The sequence below is a fragment of the Chelonus insularis genome, unplaced genomic scaffold (genome assembly GCF_013357705.1).
Source record: "Chelonus insularis isolate UGA/USDA-ARS -01 unplaced genomic scaffold, ASM1335770v1 contig_70_pilon, whole genome shotgun sequence".
Taxonomy (NCBI): domain Eukaryota; kingdom Metazoa; phylum Arthropoda; class Insecta; order Hymenoptera; family Braconidae; genus Chelonus; species Chelonus insularis.
The window spans coordinates 633,417-658,392 of NW_023276716.1; the positions used below are offsets into that span (position 1 = coordinate 633,417).

Sequence of the window (24,976 nt, forward strand, 5' to 3'; positions counted from 1 at the left end):
ATTTTCTTTTATCTGTTTCGAGAATACAACCAATTGCTTTTAAAATACGTCTATTCACTTCCAGATGGTACTATGAATGGAGCAATAGAATCAGCATCTTCACAATCTGGTATCATTTTTCCTTTATATTTGATGCATGTATCAGCACAAAGTTGCCCCTCAAAGTATGAACCATACATCTTTTTGCATTGTGCACAATTCCTGATGCATGTTCCTGGTGAATAGTAACAAAAGTACATGTTTATTATTATTAAATTTCTTTCAAATCTTTCAGTAGCATGGAGAATTACAAAAATTTGGAATGTTATAATACGTATGTGAATACTGACCGATGCGGTTAGCTTGAATTTCAGTCGTCGAGTCCATTAGGATAATAAAAACCATAACAAACCATAAAACACAGTGAATTGAAGATTTCATTACTACTGTTTATTCTGTATATATGAGACTAGATGAACAAGTAAAGCTGGTTGTTTCGACAATAGCATAAACCTGTCTTGTACATTCTGCTTTTATACCCATAGATTTTCACCAATAAAAGCTTTATTGAGGAATGTGATGGAAATAACATAATCTTATTAATCCATTTCCACCTTACTTTATTTTTTAGGAAGGTAATGAAGTTCGATAGTGACAGCTAAAGCATTTCCTTCTCATGTTATTTATTAGTTTTATTAGTTCTCACGTAGTGTAGACAAAGTATACTTGTGTTAAAGTAAGTGTCAAGTATTTAAATTAATTAAATTTATTTAATCATATTTCATAAAAATATTTATGCTTTTAGCTTTTTCATATTGTGTCGTTTATTAGGTAAAATTGTATCATAACAAAAGCTGCATGTAAGCAGATTTGAAACATTTAAAAGGAATTAAATTGATCACAATACAAATAGAAAAAAAAATCAAGGTAGTATCAACTATGAAGAAATTTATTGATTTACAGATTGAATTACCAATTTAATGGATATCTTTATTAAATTCATGAGAAACTATTTTCTCTGATAAAATCTGTGAGGAAAATCAAGCTTCAGTTCTGCTAGAGCATACCAAGAATACATCAAGAGAAGCTTTGGATTCCCAACACGTGTTTGAGTGGTGAATTTAAAAAATTAATATTTGCTTTTATATCATGTTCTGGATAGTTATAAGATAATAACAAGTAAAAAAATGTTTAAATAATTATTAAATCTATGATTCATAACTTCTGTGGAGTTTCAGAGATCAATGAAAGGCATGTTGATATCTAAAGGTTTGCTAAAGCTTCTCTAGAACTTGTAAAGAGATATTACTGACAAACTCAGGATCGTTCAACATTGTCGCTGATGAGTAGAGCAGGTCTGATAGTAGATTAAACCATCATCAGCATATAAATTGTCCAATTGTTGTATAATAATGAATAATGTTTTCAGTGTGTGCTTACAGGAACAAATGCTTGAAATTTTGTAAGTAGTAACATCTAAAGAGTCGATCTATGAAGTATAAGAGTTATCGTCAAGGACTGGGACATATTGACGTAAACAACATTGGTCTATATCTCTTGTCCGGTATGTATAGTCTGTATTTTTTCATTTTTTATCATCTAGTTCCTCACGGAAAAGAATGTATACTCCAATGATAAGACTTGATAAACATTATAATCAATAAATGTCTATGTAAAAAAATTATTGAATCTTTTTTCATTGAATTATACAGCATTTATTCATCGATTAATGAATGAATATTTAACAAGTCAATTGTACAGCAATGAATCATTTGTTTAATACTGATTACCACAATCGTAGTAAATGATTTTTTTCAACTTGGCAAGCAAGTTTGGCTCGTGGTCATTATTTTGTACTCCCAACCAATGTTTGATGACAAACCTGACTTTATACAAGCATCACGACTATTAGCATAAGTTTGAGCCAAGTCTGACTCATTTTTGTCTCTCGTTGCATTCCAATAGTAAAATATGTAAAGCCTTTAACAGATATGTAGACTGAGGTGAATTTATATTTTTATAAAAAATAATTGATAATTTACAAATTAAGGTTTAAAAATTATTTATTAATGAAGTAAGATTTCCTATCTGTACATAAGTTTATTTTAAATAATGAATTTCTAACATTAATTCTCAAATATTGAGTTTATATACAAAGTCATTTACTTCGTTATTATTAGTATTTTTGTATTTCATTTGTAAATCTTCTATAAAATATTTTATAATATTCATTAAGTGCAACAATACAAATATGATTATCTGTTCTATTACACAAATATGTCCATGTCTAAATATCGAACTCATTATCTTCATTTTACAACATACTGATACTCGTATGTGTAGCTATTTTTTTAAACGTGACCAAATTTGTTGGTATAATGAAAATCATTACTACTTAAGAAAACATTTTATTTACAATGTCTCATATTTAATAAAAATTTGACACTTTTTAACGTAGTTTATACATAGAATCAAATGAAATAATCAACGTATAAAAAATATTTGTTTGTAAACAACATTTTTAATAAATATTTATAGACGGAATGGAAACAAAATAATGTTGCCATTGAATAATCATATCGAGGTTGTATAAGGCCATGAAATAATTCAAATCGTGTCTGATGACTCAAAAGTTTCAGTTATATTATTGGTACATTTTTATTTTCATAAAATCAGAGGAGAGTCATTACAATTCTATAGGACACATTAACATATTAATCGTACGTGTAATTTCTCTTATTTTTAAATTAAAAAATTATTAGTACCCTATTGTTCTTCAATGTATGTCTATTGTTTCTAACTATATAACACTAATTACAATCAATTGATTATCTGTTTTTATTCTATGTAGTTTTTTCTAGTCTAAATAAGTGTTAAAATTATGATAAATCGGTTAGGAGAATTTTTGAGTCATTTTTAGAATTAAGTTGCTTAGTTTATACCTGTATTTAATTCATATTTCTTATTATTTTAAAGTCAATTATTACATTCAGAAATAGTTAAAAATTATTCAAACTAATAACAAATGCAAACTTTACATAATTAGGAGTTTTGTCTTTTACTCCAGAAAATATCAATCAAGGTATAAATTAGACAACTTTTTCCTCTATTTTTCTTTTCTATTTTCAAAAATTTAAGCAACATCTGTGTCACATGCACTAATTACTGTCATTTGTACTTTATTAAACAAAAAAGAATCTGACCATAAGAGATAAAATTAAAAAACATTAGTTAAAAACTGCAATCAGAATTATATTTGTTTTGCATTATCTTAAGGCCATTCCTTTTAATTGTACGCTGATGGTCAAGAAGTCTTCCTTTAAAAAAAAAATCATATTTTAAGTTAGTTTATTAATTTTTTTTGTTATTACATATGCTAAAAGTATTAATAGACTGCATAAAATATATAATGGTCACTATAATTGATACATTTGCTTCAATGATAATGACAAATATATAATATATAAATTTTTTTATTTCGATAATACTCTCCAGAAAAAAATTAACTCATAAAAGAGGAATATTTTTTCATATTCATTCTGTATGATATAAAATTAATAAATAGTCGAAGGAGAGAGAGAAAGATACAAATTATTGAGATGAAAATTTTTATCAGCAAAGATACCTGTGCGTGTTGCTCTTATCAGTTAACTATATGGTGCTCGATCTATCATTAATAAACTAGTTAATTACTAATGTACCAACGATTTATGTTTGTTCTCTCGATTATCAACGAATCTAATAACTTTATAATAATTGTACTGCGATAGAAATTCAGTCATTTTTTTATTTAATTTTTTATTGTTGTGTTAACTCTTTTTTTTTCTATTACGTGTTATTTAATATCCCATACATTAAGAAAAATTTAACATTAAAGTATCTACATCACAGAATATGTAGCAAGTGTGGCAACTTAATTATATTAAAAATATGATGAATGATAAATCGGCATTCTTTATTATACTATCTTTGCTAAAAATATTTATATTATGATACATTTAGTAAAAAAAATGATATTCAATACCTATGAGTTGGAATTAATTGAATCATAGATGCCGAATAAGTTATAAAAATATGTGCCTTGAATAATACAACTATAAGAGTAGTAATCGCAAACAAACTATTGAATCATGATTACTACTCTCTAGCATTAGTGACATGATACTTGAAAAACCAGTTTAATGTCTTTTTACTAAGATTTACTTTCGCTTCACAACTATAAAAAGAGTGGGATAAGAGCATTACAAAAAAAGGAAGAGAAGGCGGAGTTAGCACGAAGTGACTGATTCTTAGCTGCAAAGTAGTATTTGTGTAAACCAGCGAATCGACAATCGGGGTCACTAGTCGATATCGAGCCAAGTAAATACAATTCAGAAATTTATTCCATGACTATGTGTTGAACGTTTAGAAATGGATTCATATATACCCGCAAATACTTGTAACTATTACTACATCGACATGCTTTTCTTGCCTGTGATATCGGTCGACTAAGCAACTATATACATACTTAATTCTTACACATGTGCAAACCATTATTTATATATACATTTAGCAGCTGTACAGAGTTTGCCCGGTTGGTTTCGCGCTCACAGTATTAAATAATTACAATATCTTATAAAGTTATGCAAGCGTTGCTACGGGAGACTAGAGTCTCAATATGACAACTTAACAAACACATACATGTGGACAATCGAGCACCATATAGTTTACAACTATAATATTCTATCTTTCTCTTCTGATTACTATTTTCATATTCACTATTTTTTAAATATTTATGTTGCCTTCTAAGAATGACTGGACATTCCGGTTACAATTTGCACTTATTCAATATCACATTTTTCAGTTTGCATTTCTGACGGAAATGTTACAGTGGGCAAGAATTTTTAATTGTATTTACGTACTTATACACAGTCAACTTATCGGTTTAAACTATCTAGGCACTTTCATACAAATAGCAGTTGATTTATTTAGATATAGTTATAAAATATTTAACAATATAATTCCAAAAATGCTTGCATAAGTATAACATAGCATTGAACTTCCATGTTAAAATATTCGTCAAAGAAACATACTTTTATTTACGGTATTGTTTTTTTTTTTTTATTATTTTCCATTTTTTCTTTATTACAAATTGATATTTTATTAGATAATTGTAGTATTCTTTAACAGCAAAATCTAAACAAAATGTGATCACAGCCACACAATATTAATAAAAAGAATGCTAAACGTAATAATAATAATAATAATAATAATAATAAAAATAATAATTAATAATAGTGGTTAGAAAAATTGATTATTAAATTAAAAAAAATGATTAATATTTTTTGAACGTTGACTCAAAAAAAATAATGCAAATTTTTAGAGTCTCTACCACTTTCTATACTGATCTTAATAAGCTAATATGATTTAATGTTCTAATATAATTATGCCTGATAGTTTTTTATTGTTAATTTACGAATTATATTAAGGCTTTTTTTGAAACTTTTTAAATTTTAATTAATTTTTTTGTTTTAATTCTTCTATGAATAACCTTTTATAAAATCTACTAGTAGATCACCACAAACAATTAACGTAACAATAATGATATTTTTTCGCTTGTACATAGGAATTTTGTAATTTTTTTCTGCACTTTCAAATAATTTTTCTTTTAATTTTTACAACAATTAATTTTCATTAGAGCTAAATTCATTTCTTTCAAAGATTAAATAGATATTTTATAGATTATTAAATAGAACGTAGTTCTCTAAATACCAGACTTAATAATGCAGTTTCTAATTTTGATGTTATTTGCAATACTTTATCGTTGTATTTTAATATATATGATGTGTAAAACACATGAAATAATTTCTACATTGTTTCTGTTGTATGGTGCAAGAATTTTTTAACTAAGCGAGTTTATTCCATTTTCACATTTTCATTGTTTATAGTGGTACTACCATCACCTGTAATATAATAATAATCATCATCATCATAATAACAGCTAAATAGTAATACTAACAGTAATTGAGAGACAGAGAGAGAGAGAGAAATTTTACCAATTTTTTGTACTCATGAAAGTATCGTCGACAAATACTTTTTTCAAATGGATATTTCTCGATTTTATAAACATTTCAATTTCTAAATAGAATAGTTCAGAAGTTTTACAAATGACCACAATAGTAGTAATATTAGGATTATAATTATTTTCATGAACGTTTTGTAAAACTTTTTAAAGTAATTTTTGGACCGACTATCCCAAGTTATTATCATGATTGAAGATCTTGGGAATAAAATTTTAGCTGAATTATTTAAAGTCTTCTTTAAGTCATGATTGTTTATTTCCGTGTATTTCTTCATCATTACTACTGTTGTTCTTGTTTTACTATTATGGTAATAATTATTATTATCATTATTTCAAAGAAAAAATTATAAGCTGCATTAGACAAACAGTATTGTTATGATATAATAATTAATATATATATATATAAATCAATAATTTCAGTTTTATGAATTGATATTTAATTTCTTTATTACAATGTTTTTTTGATTGAATAAAGTTATTCTTACTTTTTATATTATAATGTATACATGATAATGGATACATTAAGAGCGCAGAATAATGAAAAATATCTGTCTAAATATAAATCTTCGAATATTGATATTTAAGAATATATTTTTGTATGTATCACTTTATCATATGTACAATAAAATTCCTTCAATTCTTAATACAATAATTGATTTTCATAAAATAGAACATTAAGTCGTTCACTCTGTTGTTTTCGATATTTAAATTTTCAGAATGCAAATTAAATGATTGGGAAACAGTTAAAATAATTTTCAATAAAATTGTGATTATTAAAATCAGTCGAACCTTTAAATTAATAAATAAAAAAGTGAATGCAATCATTAGCATCTTCATAACACAAGTATTATAATTCCTGCTACAATCAGTTCATTATATTGTATTAGTTTAAACATTATAGTATAATTCTATACTATTTTCTGTATTTTTTTTTACAAAATTGTCATAGATGCATGAATAGCAATGATATTTTCTGATAAAAATTACACTAATCATAATAATTCTCATTGAAAAATGGTCATACCTCAGACAATACAAGTGCAACTTTTACAAGAAAGTAATACTTTCCTGTGATTGTTTTAATGAATATTACAAAAATAATAGTAATGACCAAATAGTGGTGCCATCGATTAGATCTATGATCGATGATTGTGACTGCATCACTGAGATCGTCGACATTATTGACTTGTCAGCACGTTAGAGTTGAGTTGGTTACTGCTGAATCAGGAACATAGCATCACGAGGAACACGCCATCCAAGAATTGCAAGTGCATGTATAGCAAGCTGTTGGAATTACTGGAGTATAGTAAAATCCAGGATTTGTATATCCATTTGTATAAACATATGTTGTCGGTGGCCCAACTGGAGTTGGTTGATTATTCAATCGTTGTTGTTTTTGACAAAGAACTTGAAAAGCAAGATTTTCAATGAGAGCTAAAGTTTGTCGCCTTTCATGACCCATTAAACATACTGTTGATTCTTCAACCACACTGTGTAGTAGCATGAGATATTGATATTTTAGAGCTTCCTCCTCTGGACCAACAAAATGGTTCCACAGATAATTCTCAAGTTTAGCTTGCTGTTGATTAATATCAGAAAAATCTATAAAAAATCTCGAACACATGTATCTTTCTAGTGTTTTGATGTAATCTGGTTGAGCAGGCTTGTACATTTTAACGAGAAGGTTACAATATTTAAGTAAACCTCCACCTCGAATCTCTTCAGGGTGTCTAGTCGATATAAGTTTTTTATGAAGATGATAAAGAGCCTCTTGAAAGTCACCATAAACAGATTCTCCGATAACAGTTGGATAAAAGTTTTCACTAATCTTAAGTTTGCTGCAGTCGTAAAAAAGAAGTAATGAGTCGAGAATAATTTGAAATGAATCAACAGAGAATTCAAATTGTCGTTTCATTGTATCAACAAATTTTAATTCAACATTCCGATGTCCACGTGAGTTTCCTAAAGAAATAAGCGACCACCTATCACCATCGGTGACCTTCACCATTTTACTAACATATGCTTCTTTGAGACTACAAGTAGTTATGCGCTTACGGCTGACACCTTCAGGTAATAAGTCAAATAGTGATCCAAGTACTGCTGTTTTAACTCGATCAAAGTGACGACCACTAGTAAGTTCTACTCCAAATATGAGATCTAGATCGTTATAAGGTTGGGATTCAGTAGCTAAAACGTGAGATGCGGCACCACCATTTAATCGAATATCTCGTACTCTCATTCCTGCTCCACCATTACCCGGATTTTCCTCCAGTTTGCTCCTTACAACTGTCACCAAATCTCTTAATCGTACTTCCAAGGTTGGAAAGTTACCTCTACCATGAATACTAACAACCTCATTCATTACATCATTTAATCTCCGTACTTGCTCAAAACTTAACACTGCAAGTCTTTGTTGTGGATTATGTGTATAATCAATTTCTTCATAATATTTCTTTATATTGTTGATTTCATTAATATTATTTTCATTTTCGTTGGTAATATTTTTCTCCTTCGTATCTTTTATAATATTATCATTGATATTTAAATCGGTATCAATAAAGCAAAATGGCTCCATTATTTCCAATATTTCTGTCTGTTTTAGTCCAAGATCCAAGGCGCCACACTATAACAATAATAAAATAATGAAAATGTATTTTAAAAATTTCTCATCAATTGATATTAATAATTATAACAATAAATTAAAAAACATTAACAATTATTACGAAATAAATTTCTAGTTAATTTTCTGAAAAAAATTATCTGGATAATTTACAATCAACTTGATGCAATACTCCGAAACGTGCAAATAACTTTCACTTGACTTCGCGATTTGTGATCTAATTCATATGATGAACGTATATAGCATGTAAAAGCCCAGCATTTAAATCAGATTATAAATTCATTTATATTAGATAATTATTTTAATTATTTGATAATTATTAAAACTACATTATTCAAGACATTTTTGCACTATTAACAAACATCATAGCTCATAGTAACACTGTTGAATTTGACTACAGCTGTTAATATACTTTTCAAGATTTTGTATTACCACACATCAAAGTAAAAGGAACATGATAAAAATCATTGAATAAAAATTACAAGTTGAATATTTTTCGCTGTAAATACTACCAGCTGTTCAATATTATTACCTAGTTTATTGCTGATGTAATTTTTTTTTATAACAAAATACCACACAAAAGTCTTGTTACACTCACACTAAAACACTTTTAGTATGATTACAATTTTACATATTGTGTATTTGTTCATATTGTTATGAATAATTGCAAAAATCTGAATTAATTCAAAGATTTACATTTGGTTTAATAAACACCTACTTTACATTGATGATGATTTACTTAATAAAGTGATGATAAATTTAAAATAAAATTTATTTAAAAATTCAGAAGATAATAAATATGCTGATTTTCTGAATACGAAGGGTATATACCGAATAATAAAACTGTACTGATATAAGTGAAAGGCTTCGAAGCCCTCGGCTATTGAGCTTCAGTGGTTACGGAAAAATAACGAAGGACGTGAAGGCAATAGAGAGGGAAAAATTTGTTCGTGACGTAGAAACTTGTGGGGGGGTGAAGGTAAAAAAGGAGGAGGCTATGCTCAACCTGCAAGTTCATTTCATCTCAGATTCATAGGGTCGCTCAGTCTGATCGTTTGCGAGAATGCTCTACTATATTCAGTGACGTCATAGAACTTGAAAGGAGAACGAGTAGGCGATAGCTAAATGAATTTTCTACGAGTAAAGAGGGTGGCAACATATAGATACAATATAAAAGTGGAATTTCGAAAATTGAAAGTGATAAATGCTTAAACGAGAAACAATGAAATAAATCAATCTATTATGTTATTTTTTTTTCATCTTTAAATGATAATTAATCTTATTTTATTTTTAAATAGATCATATTAAATAAGTTATGACCAATACATCAGTATGATATTTGTTGTGTTCTTTTTAACATATGGAGAACCTATTTTACATATTTTATAATATTACTTTAGAGCATTACGTATGTAAAATATTATAATATATGCTGTTTAAATACCTTACTCAATTTTTTAAGTTAGTTTTGGAATTTTTTAAATTATTTACAGTTAAATAAATACTTTTAGTTTTAAGTTTACTACAGAAAAGTTAGTTGAATTAATTTTTTTTTTTTTTTTGTAACAATGAATAGACAGTTGATATTTATGGAATTTTTTGCAATACAATTTTTTTTTTTTTTTTTATATTTTAAATTATAAAGTAGCTTTCTCTTTTGTAGAGTTTCTAAGAATATTTCCAACGAAATAAAAAGTCACTTGATGGTTGCTTTGGCTTCATCTCAAAAAAAAAGAAGAAACCAAATGAAAAAATGCCAAGAGTTTGTTTTTCAGTCAGAGTACTGTCTTCTTTCAAAGTATTATAATAATAATACAATGATTGCTATATAGTTATTTGTTTGTGAATTATAAAGGGTCAAAGTTGAATGTGATTTTTTTTCTTTGGTAGCTGATAATTCAGTCGAATGGAAATCCTACTTTTAAGATAAAAAAGTAATTTAAAAAATGAATTACAAGCTTAAAAATAATATATTTTTATTCATTCGAACATTTGTTGACAAAGGTTCACAAAGTTTATCAAAGGTGAAATGCTTTTTTCATTTTATTTTCGACATTTTTTAAAAAAATTCTTCATGATAACTTCAATTTAGTTAATAGAAAATACTTAACTCTTCAGAAGTTTTGTATTTTTATTCCCAATAGAGAGAAGTATTAATTATAAAACATTTTAAGTAGGTATTTTATTGGTTCAATTATTTGTTCAGTGTCTATAAAAGCTGTAATTTTGTTTAAACACGCTATTGTAAAAACTGAAACATAAATAATGGAAAAATTCTAAGAAAGATAAGTCATTAGTAACAAGTGTAAAAATTAATACAATAATAATCGTTGGCAGATAACATTCCCATGATGAACAATAAGTTATGTTAGAAATTATGTATAATGATGATAGAAATATTATCTTTGATATAGATATAACAAAATTTAATAATTGATTTTTTTATAAACTGACAAAGTTATAAAGAGAATCTGGTCCCCTTTATACAAAAACAAGAAAAATAATAAAAACATTTAACGGTACATCTGATAAAATGTTCGTAATTTATCAATTGATACATAAAAGTTACATAAACTGTACTAATTTTTCAGAAAAATATTAAGTATAAAATAAGGTAGTCTTTATATGTACTCATAATTATGTGGATGTCCAATGTGTAAATAAAATTTTTCTCAACAATATCTTGAGAAAATAAAAAAAAAGCAATATTTTTTCAAGTAACAAAACTTGACTGATATTAAATCCAAATGCTTTTCATAAATTTCCAAGCAATAAAAAGGAGTTACTAATAATAAAAAATAATTGTTACATTTAAAAAAAATATTGTTAATAAATTGTATTTTTATTCCACCATGTTTATTATCAATTAAATTTTCTTGTGTAGAAAAAGTTGTTGATTCTATCCGTTAATTTTTAATTAGATGTAAAATGACTTTGACGATGTAAGCACATATGTATTCATTTACAATAAACCTCAAGTAAGCTGGAGAAAGAGATAATTGAATTAACGACAAAGCCAACGTTAATGAGTTACAAACTAATACAGACAAGTCAGGAAATATTTCAAATGTGTATATCTCGAACATTAAACCATTACATAATGAGATAGAGAAACCATTAAAGGCATGAGATATTTAAGAGAGATATTTGACCTTGTGATCTTATAAAATCTGGTAGGCTTCATAATGACGTAAATAAAACATTATGCGTCAATATTTGACAATATTACGATTAAGAATTTTCTAAAAATAACTCATTAATAACGTAAAAACAAATTTGGAATTTGGTAAATAAATTATGGTTGTCCACCACTGAGTTGAGGTCAAAAGAATGTGGTGATGCTAAAATTAGTATACTCTTATGTTATGTTTTATTATTTATTTAAATACAAGAGAATCAAATGCTAAAGTTAGAAATACTGGGAGGTAATTATATTTAATTAGAAAAAATAAAAAAAAATATATGTGATAAGTTTAGATGTAATAAAAATTTTAGAATCAGTATGTGTTTTGATGTCATTAAGAATGGATAATAGTAATTAAAAAGTATTTTAAGCTTAAAAAAGAACATTAGAGATAATAAAAAATATTTTCACTCTTTATTGTTTATATAAATTCATAAAGAAATGAAAAGTTTATGTATACAATTGTTTGTTTATTTATTATTTTATTTATTGTTTGATTAAAGTATAAAATTACACGAAGAAAAATAAACGACTAGAATTAGTATTATTTTTGTAAAAAAAAAAAAAACCCTGCATTGTTTGACGTTTTGGAGCAATGTTGGAGTTTCATTTTGAATTGGAGCAAGGTCAATAAATGTTGCTAGCTGAGCTTTTACTGATTGATTTGAAAGTTCTCATATTTATTTTGGTCTACAAGATTATGTTGAGGTAGGTAATTTTCAGATTTCCTCCATAATTTCTATAATTTATTTTTATCTCGGTAGGGCTTCAAAATTCCTTCTTCTGGTTTGAATAATCAATGCAATCATGACAATAGAAAGAACTAGAATTCTCATGATAAATCTCTTCATAACAGATTGATAACTAATTTATTCTGATCAAAATTTAGTATTTATACTTGAAAATTAATTTATTATGTGAAAGTTATGATATAATTTAAACAAAGTGTTTATTCTGTTGAAAGTTGCAATAACTTCAGGGTATAAACTTCACATATTGATAAACTAGAACTGAATCAATAGTGAAATTCAAAACTTTACCACTTAAGTTTGGTTCAATGCCCAGTCAAGTATTAGCAACAAGGTATGATCCTAATTCTGACCTTGGTCTTGGCAAATATACAAGAAACTTAAAGCTACATTTAGCTTAGATTTTTGTCGATACTCAAGTTCTTCCGTTCTACAATGTAGAGATCAAATATTTTTCTAAATCAATCTTTAAATACCATGGTATTTCAAACCTTTGCTAGCTGAGTCATCAGACTCATCAACCCTTGGCTATCATCTTGAATTCTCAACCAGCTTCAATCTAACATTGGGTAATAATCTTATCTAAATCATCTGACAATAGTTTGGAATTTGGCTGAGATTGAATTTATTTATTTAGTTCAACAAAACTAATAAAACTCGAGTTTAGAAAAATATTCATGCATAAATAATGTAGAATATGTACTACCATATGTTTGTATCTTGTAAGGAGAAAGAAACAGATGTGTGCAAAAGTTCAAAAGATTATCTTGATTATGTTGATTAATTGATAGAAATTGTTATAATAACATTTTTTAAGTAATCAAAATGTTATAAATAATATTAGAAAATTTATTCAAAAATGAGATTACTCAAGCAATATCATTGAAGTTGCAAGAATGATTGCCATATTGTTGCAATAAAATTTATTCTGAATAATCATATCCCACTGTAATTGTATTCTATGAAAAATAATGGTTGTTATGATTAAAGCAGTATGCTAATAATGAAATAAAAATATATTAAATATTCGTTAAAATTGCGCATTTTCCAAATAAAATCAATTAAAAGGTATACTTTTAACACAAAAACAATATCAAAAGATATCAGTGTATTATTAACAGGAAATAAATTAATTAATCGCTCAGAATAAATTTAATTAAAAGTCGTATGACTTTTTTATCTCTTACGATCGAAGTTTATCTTAATTTCAATGAATTTAGTATCTATTTTGAGCTTCTTAAATGGGCTTTATTTATATTAACAGTTGATTAAATAATTGTAACCATATTTACAATTATTCAACATTAAACTACCTTGTTAATAATGAATGGATAATTTAAAAAATGTGTTTTCCATCACATTAACATTAATTTTTAAGTTATTTTCAATGTTATTTAATTTATAACGTTTTAACGTATATCAACAATATATTTGTGATCAATAATTTATTGTATTATAATCAAATGAATTACAATTGTAAAAGTCAACTACTCACAGCTGTTCACACGAAATAAAACCCACGAGTTGATAAAATATTGTCAAAATATTCCTCAACTACGTAACATATGTTTCAACTTTTAGTAATAATAAAACCATTTTTCCTCAATGGAAAACTTTCACTAAAATAATAATAAATAATCACTCATCATTGTTCCCGGTACTATGGCTGTCTCACTAATACTTTTAGTAAAAATTGTTATCACACAACAAAATCTATTGTGTTTTGCACAAATTATATCCTTCATTGACGTCAATCAAATATAATAAAACGATTATATCATTCAAAATAATTTAATTCTGAAAAACAAATTATCTGTGTCTGAATGAAAGAAATATATGTGTATGCATATTATTACTCAACATTAAACAATAGTACGAAGTCATCAGTTGATTAATGGTAGATCTAATTCAATGATGGTACCACTTCAATATCGTTAATCAATACTATTTGCAAGATTTCGCTATAGTTTAATTGATATAATCGTTATATTATATCTAAAAGCATTTAGCACAACTATTATATGACGAACAAGTGCAACATATGGTATCAATAAATTACAATCATATACTATTGAATAAAGTTGATACTTACATATTACTTGAATCAGATATTTTTATGACATTATACACAGATATAGTTTCACTGAATGATAGTTTTTTTTTTATATTTTATCATCCAACTCCATTTAAATATTATTTCACATTTTTAACCAATCAAACAAAATTTTATCTTTATACAACAATAAACTCACAAAATTTCTAGTAAAAAATAATTTAAATCGTTCTAGTAAATAATACGAAAATTGATGTCAATAATTTATCAAATACAACTTCGATAATTCAACAATATTTTAATCATATAATACTTGTTAAAAGATTAATAGATGTTTATTGATGTTTTTAATCACATTCTTACAGAACTGAAACAATAAAACTAAAATTGTCAACGTTTATCGTAGATATAGCAAAGAAATTTCTAGAACCTTTAAAATAGATATATATAGAGATGTACAAAACAATCCTTTACTTTATTTTCTTAAAATAAAATAAAATAAATCAAAGTAAACTCCACTAGCAAGTTAAACGATAAATAAATGTTATGATTGAATTCTTCAAATTGAATTTACTTGGTTCAAACAAATTATTTTGTGTAGTTTATTATACTGGAGTAGTATTGCGTGAATCTATCACGGCGAATTAAATGATACTGACAGACACAAATGGACACAACAGTGCGCAACTCGGCACATTCCCTACCATCGCACTACTCTATTGCTATAGTCATACTTTAAAATGTTTGCTTTGTAGCAGAAATTATTTAAATTGTAATAATATATTTAAAAAAATTCGAATTATAATTCCAACATTTTCCATAACTATTTAATGTTTTGCAGTAAAATTGCAATTTATCAATTCAAATTTAATAACAAATAATAAATGTATTGAAAAAAATTATTTATTACTAATGTCATTCATTTCTCTTTACTATGAATAATGTATGCTGTTAACATAGTTTTAATTATAGTACATGATAAAAATATAAATAAATTATTAACATTCACTGAAGAAGAGGTTATAATGCTAATGTGAGTAGAATGAATTAAATATAATAATAATTCAATTTAAATAATAATAAACACTTTGTGGTATATAAAAACTTGATTTTTATGTTTCAGTAATAGCATTAGTAATTAATTGAATTTAATTGTTTACAGCTGAAGAATTGTTGGGATATTCCCATTTGAAATCGAGATATCAATTAAATAAAAAGGAAGTTGTTCATTCAGGGTTTTTCGATTTGCGGTAATTATCACCTGAAAATGCATGTTCACTTTATCTTATCTTATCTTGCAGAAAGTTGTATAACATGGAGTTGCCATGAGTACCGGGTACCCTTTTCTCAAATTATCCTTATCGCTGTACATCAAGCTGGGTAAAACTGAACTATTATACCGAATAATCCTGAAACAGTAAAAATGACACGGTACATTTTCAGGTCATAAAAGAGACAATGGGATTCCAAGTTCAAGTCAAAATACAACCAGGAAGGTATGAAAATGAGATATGGTTTTGACTGGTGCTATTCATCTACTGCTATTATCATAACCCAATGAAAAGACTAACAAAATAAAGAGAAACTGCTTTAATAATTATCAATGATTCTCAGCTTGTACTAGAGACTTGATACAGGAAATAAAGGAACCTTTTGAAGACAAATGCAGAGGATTAAAGTTTTTTAATTGTGCTAAATAGTTATCTGGCTGAACTATCAATCAAAAGTAAGATGACAATTCCTAAATGAATTCATTCTTTAATCTTTTTTAGAAAATTTATCAAGTGATATATTTCACTTATTAATAATAGTTATCAAATTAAAAGATAGTATCATTAAAGATAATTTTATGATAAAAAGAAAAGATATTTAATATTTCAAATTCGGTCTGGTAGTATTGAGTTTAGCAGGAGGTCAAAGAGGTCTTTACTTCAGTTAAGAAGTTAAGGCTTACTAATAAATCACTTTTCCTTCATTATAATAATGCTAATTACAAGAATATATTAAATTTCATTATTTTCTGTAATAAAGCTTGCAAATAATAACTTAAATCTTAGTAAATAATGAAATAATACTTTTAACTAGAAATAGAGAGCCATTTTTTTATTGCTTTAAAAAAACCCCCAATTTTACACGTTATTTTTCATTTTGAAATTTTAGTAAACTAATAATTATTGTTATTTAATCATACTCATAAAACAGGTATATAATAGATTTGATACAAAGTTTTACAACTTGTATTTTATGTGATTATCAAGTTATTACTTCGAATGATGATAATTGTTTTCCAACCTTTCTTTAATCGCTATTTTTAGTATCTTACCCGCAGTCATACGGTTTTTTTATCAATTGAATAGGATAATATTTAACGAAAAAATATACGTTGTGCTACTAACGAAAAATAAAAAAAAAATATTATCGACATTATGATAGAAAATATTAAAATGACAAACAATTTTTTATTTGAATGTTAAATAGCTTCTGACGTATAACTTTATCCATAAAAATATTCAAATTGTTTGTCATAACATATACATACATAATTATGCGTTACTTAGTGTTCAGTATCTATAGAGTTGAAAGATACAGAGTTCAAATTGAATCACTTATTATATGTTAATTATCTAATCGTCAACTTACTGAAAGGCGGCGCTTATCAACACTGTTTATATCAGTATCTGTTAAACATGCTTCTCAATAAGTTAAGCACGTTTTCTCAGCTTAATTCTCAAATAAAGTTGATGGAATTTCCGCGAATAATTTATGGATCTTTATTCTATAAAAAAAAATTACATTCAGTAGCAACAACCAATGAAAAAATACATAATGAAGGTATCTATGATTATTAATGCTATTTTGTTATTAATCTTAATTAATATGCTTTTTTGTTCTACAATGAAATGACAATTTATTAACATAAAATGAAGAAACAACAAAAACAATGAACATGTACCAAGCAATTAATAATGCACTTGAGATTATACTTGAGAAAGATTCAAATTCAGGTAAATAAATATTTTCTTCATATGGAAACTGCTTGAACATTTGATCATTTTATTTTGAATTCATTTTTAGTGATTTTTGGTGAAGATGTTGCATTTGGAGGAGTTTTTCGTTGCACAGTAGGCCTTAAAAATCGTTTTGGAAATGATCGAGTATTTAATACTCCTCTTTCAGAACAAGGAATTGTAGGATTTGGTATTGGGTTAGCAAATCAAGGAATTACTAGTATTGGTGAAATACAATTTGCAGACTATATCTTTCCTGCTTTAGATCAAGTAAGTGGTTAATAATTATATTTAATTTCTATATATTCTTAAAATATTTCATTATAAATAAAATTGAAGCATTGCCTTGATGACTAGTTGATAAATGAAGCTGCAAAAATGAGGTATCGTAGTGGCGGTATGTTTGATTGTGGGAAATTAACCATTCGAACACCTTGTAGTGCAGTGGGTCATGGAGCTCTATATCATTCTCAAAGCCCAGAAGCTTACTTCGCTCATACTGCTGGGCTTAAGGTGTGAAAGTTCAAAGGCTTTAAAAACTTTTACTAAGTTCATAAATCAAGTGAAAGTTTGAATTTTTTTTTTTATCCTAGGTTGTGATGCCACGTGGACCTATTCAAGCAAAAGGATTATTATTGAGTTGTGCAGAAGAGCCTGATCCTTGTATTGTTTTTGAACCAAAAGTTCTTTATCGTTCAACATCGGATCAGGTACCACTTGAAGATTTTAAAATACCATTGGGGAAAGCAGAAGTCGTTAGAAAAGGTTTACAAACTAATCATTTTTTGTTTGTCTATAATTTACCTTCAATTTTTCAGCAAACATATTATTTGTCGGTTTAAAAAAATCGAAAATAATTTTACTTAATTTTATTCAGGGAAAATCTAGTAAATAAGCTTTACATAATCGGAGTCAATGGCTGACGAATTCTAGAGCCTTCATAAAATCGAATAGGATTAGCATTATAACATTGTGCCAATCTAGATTAGATTTTAATCGAATTGATTAAATTTTATGTTCCAGGAGATTCTATAACATTAATAGGGTGGGGTACTTTAGTTCATGTACTTTTAGAGGTAGCTGATCTCGTTGAAAAAAAAATTGGAGCAACTTGTGAGGTTTTAGATATTATGACAATTCTTCCCTGGGATACAGAAACAGTATGTGAGGTAAATCATTTCGTAATATTATTACTTAAAGGTCCATCTCTTATTTTTAAGATCATTATTTATGACTGAGATTAAATCCAGTTTCTTTTCCGAAACATGGAACTGCACTTGAGCTAATTTACTTTACTATGGGACATTTTTTTTTTTTTTTAAATTGAATTTGCTAAAGCCATTAACTACCATAAATCAATCTACATAAAAAACATGCTCAACTTTTTACTTTTGGAGTACTGAAACTTAAAGTTTAGTTTATTTTATAGTGTATCTACTTTATCAAAAATAATAATCTTTGTGATTTGTCATAATAGTCAGTAAGAAAAACCGGACGAGTTGTCATTGCTCACGAAGCTCCACTAACTAATGGCTTTGGAAGTGAAATTGCTGCTGTTGTTCAGGTATGATTTACTGGATTTATGTAACTAATAGTAGGATTATTAATAAAATAAATCTTCTGTTTAATCAATTAAAATCTATTAATCATTGATATTACAGGAAAAATGTTTCCTGAATCTCGAAGCACCAATTCAAAGAGTAACTGGTTGGGATACCCCATTTCCACTTGTATATGAACCTCTATATTTGCCAGATAAATGGCGTTGTTTTAATGTGATTGAAAAAACTCTTAAATATTAATATAAATAAAATTTCCTTCAAATACTCTTTTGTAAAAAAAATGTAAATAATTATCAATTATTATTCAGTCATTTCTTTAGGTAGTAATTGTGGTTTACTCATTTTTAAAAGAAAAACACTTTCAATATTTTTGTATGTAACAATATTTATACATATATTCTATAAATAAATTTCATATATACAATGAACGAATGTAATATAAATTAGATAAGCATTAAGCACAATGAAGGATAAATTTTTATACATAATATTAAAAAATTGTGTAAATACTACTTTAGTATTTAAATATCCCTTGATAAAGATAGAATTTAATTTTGTTAAGTAAGATTGTATATTGGAATAATTTTCTTCATAATTTTAATGTAAAATTATTGTTATTTTTTATAATGTTTCAGAGCATTTTGTGTTTCGATTCGTCTTCGATTTAAAAATGCCATTCCATGAACGCGTAAATGTTTGTCGACGGCTGCTTTATTTTCAAATACAGCCATACAAACATAACATTGATTAAATTTTGTTATTCTATCTTGCTCTTCAATTTCGTCTGTAACATTAAGAACATAAGATGCATTTCGAGACATATAAGTTAATGGGTCGTCAACACCATGAAAAGCTTTTAGATGCATTTGTAAACTTGGAGAAGCAACAAAATTTTCTCCACATTCTAAGCAAATAAGAAAATGTCCTTGGATTCGATGACTGGAAGCAACATGTTTGTGCAACATGTCTATATTATTAAAACTTTGAAGACATTTTTTACAATTGAGATTATTTTCTGTCTTTTCTAAAAATTCATTTTGTACACATAAACCTGAACTTGATGAGGTTGATTGATCAGATAATTTTTTAAAAGCATAACGTGCTTTTTTTCTTGCTGTATATGCAATCAAGTCTGATTTACGTTTCTTCTCATTTTTCATCAGTTCAGCATTCATATCTTCTGGTGAAATTTTTAATAACTTTGGAGTTATAAAGACTAGTTCATAGTTTTTTGAATGGTTATTATCAAAATGATTTTTCAGTACGTTCCAATGAGTATTTATTAACATTCCGCATAAATGGCATTTATAATTGATAGGAACTTCATTATAATTTGTCGGACCATTTAAAGCAATCCGTTTAGATTTGTTACTTCTCGTCTTTCTTTTTGTTGATGGAAGTACTTGTTTGGCTTTCATATTCGAATGATTGAATTTATTTGACTGTTCTATATTAAACTTATTCAAATATTTTCTCTTTGTCCAGCTTATAATCTTCTTTTGTTGTAAACTTTTTAGATTTTCAGTAAATATTGAGCTTATCTGAGCTTCATTATTTAACTTATCTGAATTATTCCACTTCCGTTCTACATATTGCAAATATTCCTGTTTTAAATTATACAGTGTATTTAGCATTTTTTTGAAATCAGTTATTTCATGAGTAATAAAATACTTTTCGATTGAAATATTCATCGATATAGTATTTTTTATGTTTAATAATATAATATCTTTGATATTTAATACTCGATTACGTTCAACTATTCCTTGTGGTTTTTCATTTTTATATCTTAAATAAAAATTATTTCCAAAAGGATTTCTTTTATGTAAGTACATTATATGTTTTTGAATAATCTCTTTATTGCGATTGGCATCTTTAACCGCAAATAAGCAGAATGGACAAGTGTAATAAGTATATTTTTCAACTGTATTAAGAGACAAAACATGAAAATGATAAAGCTCCGGTTTTATAAAGCGTTTACTAACATGACATTTGATATATTTGGCAATATTAGCCAATTGTATCACTGAAATATGTTTCTTAGAATTATGAACTTGATAATCGATAAAAGAATTAAAAATTTTTCTACATATTTTACAATATATTACAATTTTTGCATGATGCTCAACATAATGTTTCGATGTATTTTCAGGAGTCCAAAATTCATTCGTTTTACAAATTTTGCAAGAATAAAATTGTTGCATAATAACATGATTACAATACGTCCAAATATGATTTTCTAGTTGATCAAATGATGAAAATGACGTAAAACATTCTGGACATTGGTATGGAGTTTCTTTTTTATGGAGTCTTAAATGTGATTCATATCGTAAAGCACTACCTTGTTTTGAACTGCATAAATGGCAAACATAGTTATAACATTGACAATAGTCAGACTCATTTTCAGCTGGTTTAGATACTCCAATAATATAATATTTTGGTTTCTTCATTTTTTTACATTCATTACATTTTTCACAAGAAAATTTTTTTACGTTTGACTCCCAATCATGATACAACAAATTAAATTTACTGTTTAATTCATTGTTATCACAAACAGAGTTAACTCGTTTAATTATTGTTTGTGAATGATTTTTATCTTCTTTATGCAGACTTTGATATTGTACCTGTCGATATTTTCCATTTAAAATTTGCTCTCTGTCTTTTGAACCGCTGCTTCCAAGTTGTTTGATATAATCTTGTGCGATTGATGAATTCGTTCTTGCTAATACAGATTTGATGCAACATGGAGTATTATCTATTTGATTCAATTTTGAAGTCGAATTAATTATAGATATGATGTGCATCAGAGTATCAACGACATTAGATTTAGGAGTTATCAAAAATCCTTTAGTATCCATTGGATCAATTTTTATAGTTATTTTTGGCTGTGATGAAAAATTTATTTTTATCGCTGATTCAAATGGAACATCAGGATTAAATAGTTTCAAAAGTACATTATTTTGATTCGTTGTTGATGCAATAATGCTAGAAATTATATGATGGAAATCAAATAATTGATTACTTTTGATTTCATTCATGTTTACTCTAATGTTAAAATCGACATTTTTCAATTCCATAGCCTTTTCGAAGGATATATATTTTTGTTTCTTACTAGAACAATGGGAAAAACTTGTACCATTCTTTTTTATTGGTTTATAGGTAGTTAATTCAGTACAATGATTGCTGGAATTATTTATTTGATCCAAGTGTAGTGATTCATCATCACCGGATTCAGTCTTACTAATATAGTTCATTGCATTTGAAATGCATGAGTTATTCTTAAATAAATCTTCCTGATTTATCATACCATTATTTACATAGTCAATATTGCATTCATTGAGTATGTCAGCAATAGGATTTTTATCAAATTTATCAGTTTTCCACCACTTAAAGTTAATCTTTTTCAGTCGTAGCCAGTCCATAATATGAATATTGTGTAAAAACATATATTTCATCAAAATTTTACTTACATTTTCTATTTGAGGATACTCATCTGGTTGGATGTCAAGTGGTAAAGGCATCATCATGATTTTATTTGCATCTACCCAGTTAACGTTATGACTTTTCAAATGTCTTAAAAATTGACATTGATTATAGAATATCAATATCGACCCATCTTTTTGAATTTCATCAATTTTTTCCTTGTTCGTTGTCGCTAACACTTTTTCATTTGGTTTTTTCACACTACATGAAGGTTCATTAATATTACGTTGAACTGAGGAACAATGTCTGTACCAATAACCCATGATCCAGCTAAATCTCGTTAGATGATCCTTTAAACTGCTTTGAAAATGGAAGCTGCAAACATCATTTTCGATTGAAGTGTTATTTCTTAAATATACGACAAGAATTTTATAACATTTGTTACCTGTCACCACATTGTTCACAACGATAGATGTGATGCAAATTACTCTTTTTTCTCAATGATTTTGTCATTAGAATACCAGGTTTATTTTTTGTAATTGTCAATAAAGTTTCTTCCAAAGCAGAAAAATACTGTTGACTCCATTTCATTGCTGATTTGCGAGCTTTTTTTAATTTTGGAAGTTTTTTATTCTTTAATAAATTAGGTAAGTTATTATCGATTTTTGCCATTGGAAAAGAGGTTGAAAACACTCTCAAAATTGAAAAAATTCTATAAAAAATGAAAAATGTAGCAATAAATAAGTATAGATAGAAATAAATTGAAGTACTAAGCTAAACACAATAAATCTTTTTTAATTTTAAGATAGTCATTGTACTTTCAATAAAATATATTATAGAATCAAACTAACATATATGTGTATTTTTTTATTGATTTCAAAACAAGAATTTGAGTCATAATAAATACATACCTTCATTCAAAAAGCTGCTCCTAAATGATGATTATTTATTTAATTATGTTTCTCACCATAGTTGTATTTTGTGAAAAACAACTGAAGGTATAAACAATTATATTTAATAACAAAACAAGATTTGTATGTAGACTTTAACGACGCCAAGTATACAACAATGTCCATCCCTTTAAAGATTTAATGTAGTTAGCCATATTTGATCCACAGAGATATACAAAATAAAGAGAGATAATAGATGAGTAAGATAGAAAAATATATAAAATTAAATTTTTAATGTTTTATGAGGAAAATAACATACCTAAAATTTAAGTATTTCAGGTCTCTTTAATTTAATGAGCATTTTAAACTCCAGTGCACTAAATTTAATGGTATAACCTGTTTCAAATTGGGATTGAACAATCAATGTGTGTTAATTTAACTTTTTGAACAATCAAGCAGTAAAAAAAACATTGTTATGGTAAAAGCATTAATAAAAAGAAAAACTGACAAGATACTCCAAAAAAACTTAGGGTCCCTAGGAAAATATCAACTAGCGCCATTTGTTGATTTTTTTTTTAATTACTATTTTTAATTTTAAATTGATGCATACAAAGATGTTTATGAAAAATAACTATTTTTAAGATAGATAGTTAAGTTAAAATACACTCTATATTCATTCATTCATATTTTTCACTTAAACTGATAAATTTACATCACAAAAACAAATGAGCATGTATCAGTGAAAAGGAATATTTGGCCAGTAATGTGGTTTTGGACAATTTTTAAACTGATCTGCTGATGTCTTTAATGATTTTTCCATTTTCATAATATGAGAGCTAGCAGAACCATATAATAATTTTGCATTATCAACTTCAGTATCATTATTACTAGTTGATGGACCTTGGGCTAGATCTTCTGTATCATTTTCTTCTCCATTACATGGAATGCTGTTAATTTTTTGTCCTTGTTTCAACTTCATTTTATAACGAAAACTTTGTTCCAAAAATTTCATCATATTCTCATCAACTTCAAATACTAATTCATCTTCATTTTCAGCTTCTTCACCACAATACTCATCAGCATTGTTTGCTAAGTGATAATTATCTTCATTATAATAGTTGGTCCCAGTATTTGTTGGATCACAGTTATTCTCATCATATTGGTATGCATCATTTTGTGCAGAATCATAATTATCTTGATCATATTGATAAGCATCAGTATTTGTGTAATCATAATTGTTCTCGTCGTATTGATAAGCATCATTTTTTGTGGAATCACAATTATTTACATCATGTTGGTAGGCATCAGTGTTCGTATAATCATAATTTGGATCAGTTGTTTTTGGATTATTTTCTGAATTAATAGATTCCGTCAGACTTCTCAACTTTTCTCGAAGTATACGATTTTCATTCTCCAAAGCTATACATTTTGATTGCCACCACGCGACATT

The 24,976-nt window shown here is 26.7% G+C and overlaps 3 protein-coding genes and 1 long non-coding RNA gene across 8 annotated transcripts; 2 read left to right on the top strand and 2 right to left on the bottom strand.

The window, feature by feature from the left end:
• Positions 1-2,612: 2,612 nt before the first annotated feature.
• Positions 2,613-15,442, bottom strand: LOC118071028 (terminal nucleotidyltransferase 5C). 4 transcript variants are annotated; one of them, XR_004690834.1, is made up of 3 exons: positions 14,686-15,442; positions 4,004-8,663; positions 2,613-3,296 (listed from the first exon to the last, which is right to left on the bottom strand). XR_004690834.1 is itself a non-coding variant. In XM_035089968.1 (2 exons), the coding sequence occupies exon 2, from the start codon at positions 8,613-8,615 to the stop codon at positions 7,278-7,280; it is 1,338 nt and encodes a 445-aa protein (XP_034945859.1). In that variant the 5' UTR covers positions 8,616-8,663; positions 14,686-15,442; the 3' UTR covers positions 2,613-7,277. The 4 variants fall into 4 exon arrangements, 3 of the variants coding, with proteins under 3 accessions (XP_034945859.1, XP_034945861.1, XP_034945860.1); XM_035089968.1 differs by having other exon boundaries at positions 2,613-8,663; XM_035089970.1 differs by lacking the exon at positions 14,686-15,442 and adding an exon at positions 14,089-14,580 and having other exon boundaries at positions 2,613-8,663.
• A 122-nt stretch (positions 15,443-15,564) lies between these two features.
• On the top strand, positions 15,565-16,659 carry LOC118071011 (uncharacterized). The gene is made up of 3 exons (XR_004690832.1): positions 15,565-15,679; positions 15,809-16,026; positions 16,090-16,659. It is a non-coding gene; the product is annotated as an uncharacterized lncRNA (long non-coding RNA).
• Positions 16,660-17,145: 486 nt separating this feature from the next.
• On the top strand, positions 17,146-19,565 carry BckdhB (Branched chain keto acid dehydrogenase E1 subunit beta). Of its 2 annotated transcripts, XM_035089939.1 has the most exons (9): positions 17,146-17,478; positions 17,574-17,651; positions 17,722-17,924; positions 18,012-18,037; positions 18,095-18,167; positions 18,248-18,419; positions 18,678-18,823; positions 19,132-19,218; positions 19,316-19,565. In XM_035089939.1, the coding sequence occupies exons 1-9, from the start codon at positions 17,334-17,336 to the stop codon at positions 19,454-19,456; spliced, it is 1,071 nt and encodes a 356-aa protein (XP_034945830.1). In that variant the 5' UTR covers positions 17,146-17,333; the 3' UTR covers positions 19,457-19,565. The 2 variants fall into 2 exon arrangements, with proteins under 2 accessions (XP_034945830.1, XP_034945829.1); XM_035089938.1 differs by having other exon boundaries at positions 18,012-18,167.
• Positions 19,566-19,752: 187 nt separating this feature from the next.
• On the bottom strand, positions 19,753-24,232 carry LOC118071007 (uncharacterized). The gene is made up of 4 exons (XM_035089936.1): positions 23,846-24,232; positions 23,548-23,714; positions 23,082-23,348; positions 19,753-23,011 (listed from the first exon to the last, which is right to left on the bottom strand). Exons 3-4 carry the CDS (start codon positions 23,306-23,308, stop codon positions 19,831-19,833), a joined length of 3,408 nt encoding a protein of 1,135 aa, XP_034945827.1. The 5' UTR covers positions 23,309-23,348; positions 23,548-23,714; positions 23,846-24,232; the 3' UTR covers positions 19,753-19,830.
• Positions 24,233-24,976: the final 744 nt, after the last annotated feature.

What these genes read in the sequence shown, in the direction of transcription:
- LOC118071028 (XM_035089968.1), bottom strand. Translation starts at nt 8,615, where the DNA reads ATGGAGCCATTTTGCTTTATTGATACCGATTTAAATATCAATGATAAT.
- BckdhB (XM_035089938.1), top strand. Translation starts at nt 17,334, where the DNA reads ATGCTTCTCAATAAGTTAAGCACGTTTTCTCAGCTTAATTCTCAAATA. An exon ending in TCTTTCCTGCTTTAGATCAA is followed by an intron (nt 17,925 to 18,011) that starts GTAAGTGGTTAA and finishes CTTGATGACTAG; the next exon opens with TTGATAAATGAAGCTGCAAA. An exon ending in ATACAGAAACAGTATGTGAG is followed by an intron (nt 18,824 to 19,131) that starts GTAAATCATTTC and finishes TTGTCATAATAG; the next exon opens with TCAGTAAGAAAAACCGGACG.
- LOC118071007 (XM_035089936.1), bottom strand. Translation starts at nt 23,308, where the DNA reads ATGGCAAAAATCGATAATAACTTACCTAATTTATTAAAGAATAAAAAA. An exon ending in TGTGAACAATGTGGTGACAG is followed by an intron (nt 23,012 to 23,081) that starts GTAACAAATGTT and finishes TGATGTTTGCAG; the next exon opens with CTTCCATTTTCAAAGCAGTT.